Source organism: Apaloderma vittatum, unplaced genomic scaffold, assembly GCF_000703405.1.
Source record: "Apaloderma vittatum isolate BGI_N311 unplaced genomic scaffold, ASM70340v1 scaffold28440, whole genome shotgun sequence".
In the NCBI taxonomy this organism is placed as follows: domain Eukaryota; kingdom Metazoa; phylum Chordata; class Aves; order Trogoniformes; family Trogonidae; genus Apaloderma; species Apaloderma vittatum.
In genome coordinates this window covers 9,234-16,209 of record NW_009696683.1, presented here as the reverse complement: position 1 = coordinate 16,209, position 6,976 = coordinate 9,234, and the positions used below count along the sequence as shown (strand labels likewise).

At 50.2% G+C, this 6,976-nt stretch overlaps 1 protein-coding gene across 1 annotated transcript in view; it reads left to right on the top strand.

Annotated features, from left to right (window-relative positions):
- Positions 1 to 3,266, top strand: part of FUNDC2 (FUN14 domain containing 2) — a gene marked incomplete at its 5' end in the record, with an annotated part of 3,587 nt that extends 321 nt beyond the window's left edge. Inside the window, 3 exons of the mRNA XM_009875979.1 lie at positions 1,129 to 1,204; positions 2,302 to 2,436; positions 3,080 to 3,266. Coding sequence (XP_009874281.1) covers positions 1,129 to 1,204; positions 2,302 to 2,436; positions 3,080 to 3,157 — 289 coding nt within the window. The remainder of the gene's footprint in view (positions 1 to 1,128; positions 1,205 to 2,301; positions 2,437 to 3,079) is intronic.
- Positions 3,267 to 6,976: the final 3,710 nt, after the last annotated feature.

Below are 6,976 nucleotides of genomic sequence, written 5' to 3'. Positions count from 1 at the left end.
CTGTCTCTGATGTGGAGATGAAGAACTGAGACTATCTCTTAGGGAAGGCAGTGGCAGCAGGCTTTTAATTTTTGCTAATTCCCTTCGACTTCTGGCATAAAGTGGTAGTGTTGAATTTAGGGCGGGCAAATGTGAGCCTCTTGCAACAAGGATGCCTTCTGCCCTGGGCGTGGATGTGCTTCAGGCACCTGCACAAAATCCTCCTGTGGAGGTCGCTTATTGTACCTTGTGGGCAAGATTCCTGCGGTTTCGTGTTGCATGTAGCAGCTTCATTCCCACAGCAGCATCAAGTTGAAAATCGCACGGTTTTGCTTCTTGCCATGCCTGTCTTCTTGGTCTGGCTCAGGAATAACCCTCTGAAAGTGTGTGACAGATCGTAATTTTCTGATAAAAACGTGAGCTGGCCACCTCTCTTGTGTCTTCCCTAAGTGTACGTGTTCAGAAATGAGTGAGAGCGAGTTGCTGCTGTGGTTTGCGAGGAAGCTGTGATCAAACTAAAGGCTTGTTTTGAGTGACACAACACACCAGCCCTTTGCTGCGTGACTGAGCAATGGCACGGCGCTTGCTTGAGTTTTTGTGGCCACAGTGTTGGCTTTCACGCTGAGAGCGCGTAACGCAGTTTGGAGGCCCAGATAGCTTTAGGCCATGGCTGTTTGCTTGCTTCAGCATTTTTCTGTTCTGAGAAATGAAAAAGGAAAGTAAGCAGTTGTTTGGGCAGCAAAGAAGCTTGCCTTGCCGTCTGCTTCCTGCACTCTATCGTGATGGAACAGCAGATGTGCTGCCTAATTTCCCTTTAGAGATAATTCAATAAAAAAAAAGCTAAAATCACATGTTGGTTTTGGTGAAATTGTATGTTTCTGATGACTCTTTTGGGAGAAACTTAACGTTGAGGAGATGAGAATCAAAACGGCAAAAGGCTGAAACGTGGTGGTGAGAATTAAAAAGATGTAAAACATCACTTTTGGCTGGACACAAATACTTTCTCTCTGGTTGCACAGGGGTTTCTTCTGCCATTTCTCAGGCTGTCTGGAGTAATTTCTGTCAAAGGCAGCCTTGCCCGTGGGAAGCTTGCTGAGGAGCATGTGTTTGGTATCGAATTCTCCTGACTGGATCCTGGTTGATTTGTAGGTGTACTGGCTTCATCTTCCAGAAAGTGGGAAAGCTGGCAGCAACAGCAGTGGGAGGTGGCTTTTTCCTGCTTCAGGTGTGTATGAACAGCAGCTGGGCCTTCCAAAAACTCTGCTGGTGGGGGATGAAGGGCTGCCTAGTGATACCTGTTGGGACACGTAGGGCTCGTTCCCCGCTCTGCCGGGTGCTCTGCGTGGCCGTGGGTGTCAGGGGCACACGTTGCATGGATACAGCAGCAAAGCAGGATCAGTGTGTGTAAACTTGAGGATTTCCGAAAGGCGTTATCTGCTTAGGATCTGCTGACAAAGCTCAGGCCAAAGGCATGTGGGGGCTCTTCCTGCAGTGAAGCAGGAGATAGTGTTCAGCTGTGGCAAACCCTGCTGCTGCAGAACTGCCTGCTGGACTTAGTCCTGTGTCTGGGGAGGTGATGTCCCCGGAGGAACGGCCCTGCAGGTCAAGAGGTCTCTGCTAAGCTTCCTGTCATCCTGGCTACTGGAGGAGTCAGGCCAGCACAGGTGGGGTTCTCCGTAAAACGTTGAGTAAGAGGAGAAATGGAGACATCTCTCTCTATCCTCAGCCGTTTCTCCTGGTTTCCAAGAATCCCAGCACCGAGGGGAGCCGATCGGATGTGGAGATCAGCTCGTACATTCTGCAGGATTTCAAGGCGGCTCTCCTGCCCCGCTCAGTTTTATTTGTTTGCTTCTCAGGCGCCGTCTCACGTGTGACTTGTTCTCCCTGCTCTTCTGGCTTCTTTCTGGCCAGAAAGCTTGCTCTGAACAGGGCGGGTTCCACTGCTGAGTCATCCTGTCTGGATAAAATATTTAGAGAAGAGCAGGCTATTAATAGCTGTGACCACCCACAGCAGCAGGAGAGCTTCAGAGAGTCCCATGTGGCACTTGTAAGGGGGGAAGGCGATGCCAGCTTTACGTTAGAGGCTGAAACAGGCTAAGCTGCAATGCCTGCCCTGCTCTTCGGGGATTACTGTGGGAGACATGTTGCAGGATGATTAATACAGCTAAAGGCACGGTCCTTTGTTCAGTTTTTAAACCAGTGTGCTCGTCCTCTCAGCCCACAGGACCAGGTGAGGGAAGGTGGGTGGCCAAGGGGTTCAGTTTAGCCACGGTCGTCAGAGCTTTACTCCAGGAACTTTCTTTCCGCCCTCCAAAACTCTAGATTGCCAACCACACGGGATACATCAAAATAGACTGGAAGCTCGTGGAACGGGATGTGAATAAAGCCAAGCAGCAGCTGAAATTTCACAGCAGCGGTAACAAGATGGCTCCAGAAGTGAAAAGCAGAGTGGATGAGGTAAGACGACTCTCCCGGAGCAGTGCTTAGCTGGAAGGACTGGGTGAAAAACTGGCTGGATGGCTGGGCCCAAAGAGTGGTGCTGAATGGAGCCAAATCCAGTTGGCGACTGGTCACAGGTGATGTTTTTCAGGGCTCAGTGTCTGGGTCAGAGGTGTTTAATATCTTTGTCAATGACCTGGACAAGGGGGTCAAGTGCACCCGCAGTAAGTTGTCAGATGACAGCGAGTTTGGGGGAAGCGTTGATCTGCTGGAGCGTGGGAAGGCTCTACAGAGGGATCTGGAGAGGTTGGATCGATGGGCTGAGATCACTTGTATGAGGTTCAACAAGGCCAAGTGCTGGGTCACAACAACCCCCGTCAGCGCTAGAGGCTTGGGGAAGAGAGACTGGAGAGCTGCCTGATGGGAAAGGATCTGGGGGTGTTGGTGGACAGCCGGCTGGACATGAGCCACGAGCATGCCCAGGTGGCCACGAAGGCCAAGGGCATCCTGGCTTCTACCAGGAGTAGTGTGGCCAGCAGGACCAGGGCTCTGCAAACATCACTCACCTTTGAGAACAGCCTGAGAGGTGTCTTCATACGGGAGGTTTAGGTGAGTGACCTGTGTTTTTTGAACAGTGTTGGCTCTTCTCTCCCCTGCTTAGGTGATCATATTTCTGAAGAAGAATGTTATCCTGACTGGTGGGTTTGCTGGAGGATTCCTGCTTGGAATGGCATCCTAGAAACTACATTCAACTCTCCCTTCATGCCCAACCTCCCCTGTCACTCTCTACTGCTGTTCTTTCTCACTTAGAAGTGAAAGGATGTTGCCAACAGGCTCAATCCATTCTGCTCACAGGTTCCAGCCCTTACTGCTTACAATGCTGCTTCTCATTTTTTGGGCTGTTACGGTGCTGGGATCTGTCTGAAAGCTTATGACTCCAGCTCTGTCATTGTGATTCCTTTCCCCAGCCCCAAATTTTCCGATGAGTTACAGCCTCATAAGCACGTAGTGGCAGAGAAATTTCTGAAATGCACTTCTTCCCAGGTGCTGTGGGCTGTTGTATGTACATTTGTCTGCCGGTAGCCGTGTACGACAGCTGTCAGCTGTTCACCGCTATTTAGCTTGTGCTTTTTCTGCCCTTTGCTTCCCTGCGCACAGAGATGGTGTGTGCAATCCCACATGTGCTCTGCTGTCCTCAAGGGGACGCAGAAGTGTCAGGGGACGGCCAGGGCAGGTGGATAAGGAGCGATTTCACGCCATGTGTGGTGCTGGAGCTTCTGCCCTCCCCCTGCCGTTGCGGCACACAGAGGTGGCCGTTTGGTTTCTCACTCTGCTGTTATTTATATCCCTCGCTGGAACTGCAGCACTGGCACTGCTGATGGAAACTGAGCACCGTGGCTGACTGCAGGCCCTTTCTTCGTCGTGTGTTCTGCGCTGGAGAGGTGGCCTTGCTGGTTTGCTCGCTGACTGCTCGGCTTTCGAAACGCGCTGAGGCACGCTCCCGGGGTGGGCAGGCTTCCAGCGCGTGTAGCCTGGCTGTGTCAGGCCCACTGATGCGGGCGGTGTGCGATTCAGCTCTGCTACTTAATGCACATCAACCCCTCGGCCTCAGACTGGTGTTTTTAGGTCTGCTACGACCTTCTCTGGCTGCTTTGGGGATGCTCTCAGAGCTGTAGCCCTGTGGGACAGGATTGTAGAGAGAAAATGCATCCCTGTTCAGCGTACGTTGTGCTGGGGCAGGGTCACTGCTGGAGTGGTGGGGGGGGAAGATGAGGAATCTGGAGTCCTGTCTTTTACCTGCCTCTGCAGAGCACAAACTCCATCTCCCCAGTTTCTGCAAGGAACTGAAACGACAAAACGGTTGGCAAAAAACAGGTTGTGCTCTTGTGGGAGTGGCTCATTTCCATACTTTCTGCCTTGGTTATGTTCCTTCCTTCTTGCTGTTTACCATTTCCACAAAAAAGAAAAGCTGCTTGCTTAATTCCATCAGCTGCAGCCCTTCTGCAGGTGATGAGGTAGCCCAGCTGCAGAGCTCAGCTGTTCTTAAACAGTCTGTCCCAGTGTGACTGTCTGCAGAGCAGAACTCTAAATTACAAGAGAAAATTACAAAAAGAGAAATAAAAATCCCTTCAAAGTGTTCTGTTCTGCATTGGCTGGGCTGGCATGAACACTTTCCAGAGTGCAGGGACTTGCTTGATGGCTCCGTGATACCCTCCAGCAGGTCCCTGTAGGAGTTCTTGCCAAGAATATTTATTTTTTTGCGAAAGTCAGCGCATCCTTCAATGGGAAACATGCTAGGGAACGACGATGCTCGTGAGCGATCAGGACGCAGCACCTGGCTCACAGCTACATCCCATCTCCAGTGCTGGGTAACGCCTCTCCCATCATCCGCTGCTGTGTTCAGCGTTGCCAGACGTTGGGATCTTCCCCGAGAGCTGCTGGAAGAGCTGGGATGGCGGGTTCAAATCCCAGGGCGTTTGGGATGAGCACTTGGCAGTTGTTAATTTTGTTTTGGCTCTGTCAATTGAAGTGTTGGTGTAGCAACACGTTGATTTAGGTGAAGTTTTCTCACCTTCAGGATCTGAAAAGAGGTGGCAGATAATTAGGAAACGTGAGTTGGTGTCTTTGCTCCTGTCCTGCCATATGTGGCTGAAGAGAATGCAGGAGCTAGGCTAGGCTCGTGGCCTTTTAACCATGGTCTTCCAAAAAATCCATCCAGGACTGCAGAAGGGACGTAGTGCAGCAAATAGGTCTTTGATAAATCGGTGTTTGGGAGTGGAGCGACCGATGACGGCAGTGGTTTTTGTTTGTAGGAACCCTGCAGGTCTAGATGTGTGTGAATTGATGCAGTTTTATTGCAGGGTATCCCTTGCTCCTGTAGGAAAACAGCGTTGTTGGCCTCTGCCTGGTGTGCTGCGTAACACAGCTTGTGCTTTCTCCAGTGACAAAGCTCAAAAGTGAAACATTAACAGACCCTAGGGATGTTTTTCAGGCTCAAATAAGTCGCTATTTCTGCGCAGACCCAGGGGAGGGTGTGCTGGGTTCTGTCGCGCAGTCCTGGCTTGCTGCTGTGGAGAGAAACGGCCCAGAGAGGGAGCTAAAACGCCTCAGTTGCTGCTGGAAGGGGAAAACAAGTGACAAATTCATGTTGAGTTTGATGTGAATGCAGGCAGGGAGCGGACAAGGACGTCAGGATCTGGCAAATTGTTCCGCTGTGCCGGTGTCAAGCTCGTGGCTGGCACCGTTTCGTGCCGCGGGCCCACGCTGGGAGCTCTGACGCTGAATCAACCGCTGTGGGGATGAATTTTCACTGGTGCAGGTGCCAAGATGAGGTGTTTCCCCCCTGCCCACCCCTGCCTCCTTTTGGTCCTGTTTCAACAACTTCTGGTGTCTGTTCCAGTACGGGAAGATTGAAAACAGACTAGGCTTTTAAAGTGTTTTTATATATTGTTTGTAAATGCTTGTTGAAGTGATATTTTATTAAACAGTTTTGCTCTAACAGCTTCTCCAGTGTGAGGTCTGTCAACTTTTTGGGAACCAGCGTGGTTTTGTCTTACCCTGCGTGTTGAGTTTGGACTCAGGAGAGGAGTCTCCAGTGGTTTGGTTTTCTGGGGGGGTGGGAGGGGAAGGCTAGCCCTGAGTTATTCTGTCCTTGAGCCTCGGTTATAAAAACATCAAGCAGCTTCTATTTAAATGTGACGATACCACGTGTAGCTCTGGACTGAATAGCAGCCAGGCTGCCCGGCTCACAGCTACACCGCGTTCTCATTAAACAACCAAATGGAGACTACAGTTTGTTCCAGTCGTTTATTTTGTATCACGGTATTTCAGAGCAGTGAGTACAGAGGGTTTGCTCTTCTAGGCTTCAATACACTCAAACTATTGTGCCTAGACTACGGCAGCCTGTCTATAGAAGCTGTATTTCATAAGGAAGTTGTAACATCACAGCACAAAAACTCCTTTACGGCTAGATCTAATGACAGAGTTAGGAGCCTGGTGGGTTTGAAGTCTGATATTTAGGTGCCTCGGCCCTGTGATGGACTTGGCACCCACTGAGGTGCCTGGACTCCTGCTACGGGGGGGACAGAGAGACTTGGGCAGCTCTGAAGGATGATGCAGGAACCTCTCCACCAAGCTCTTCCTATAGGTCACAGGAAATTCTGCAGCGTGGGTGAGAGCTTCTGAAAAGCCATCTCTCCCCGGAGTCCAGACACAGCGGGTTTGTGAGACTGGAAAGCTGTCCTGAAAGCAAAAGTTGCCTACAACTGCTTGTTCTGAAAGCAGCGCCTAAATCAGTTCTTGGATCTAGCCCGGGGCTTTGTGACAGGCCTCTAGGTACCAGCAGGCTGAAATACGCTGGGTTTGTAACATATTGCTTAAAGGTGTTCAATCATACTTCAATTTATAAATTTTATATCAACAGTCGGATCTTTCAAATGAATATTGCTTTTTTTTTTCTTTCTTTTTTAAATAAAATAAATCCTGTTTCTCTAGTCATCCCTGAAATAACATCTTTGTCATGCAAATAGCAGCGTGTAGGCAATTCAAATATAAAGTA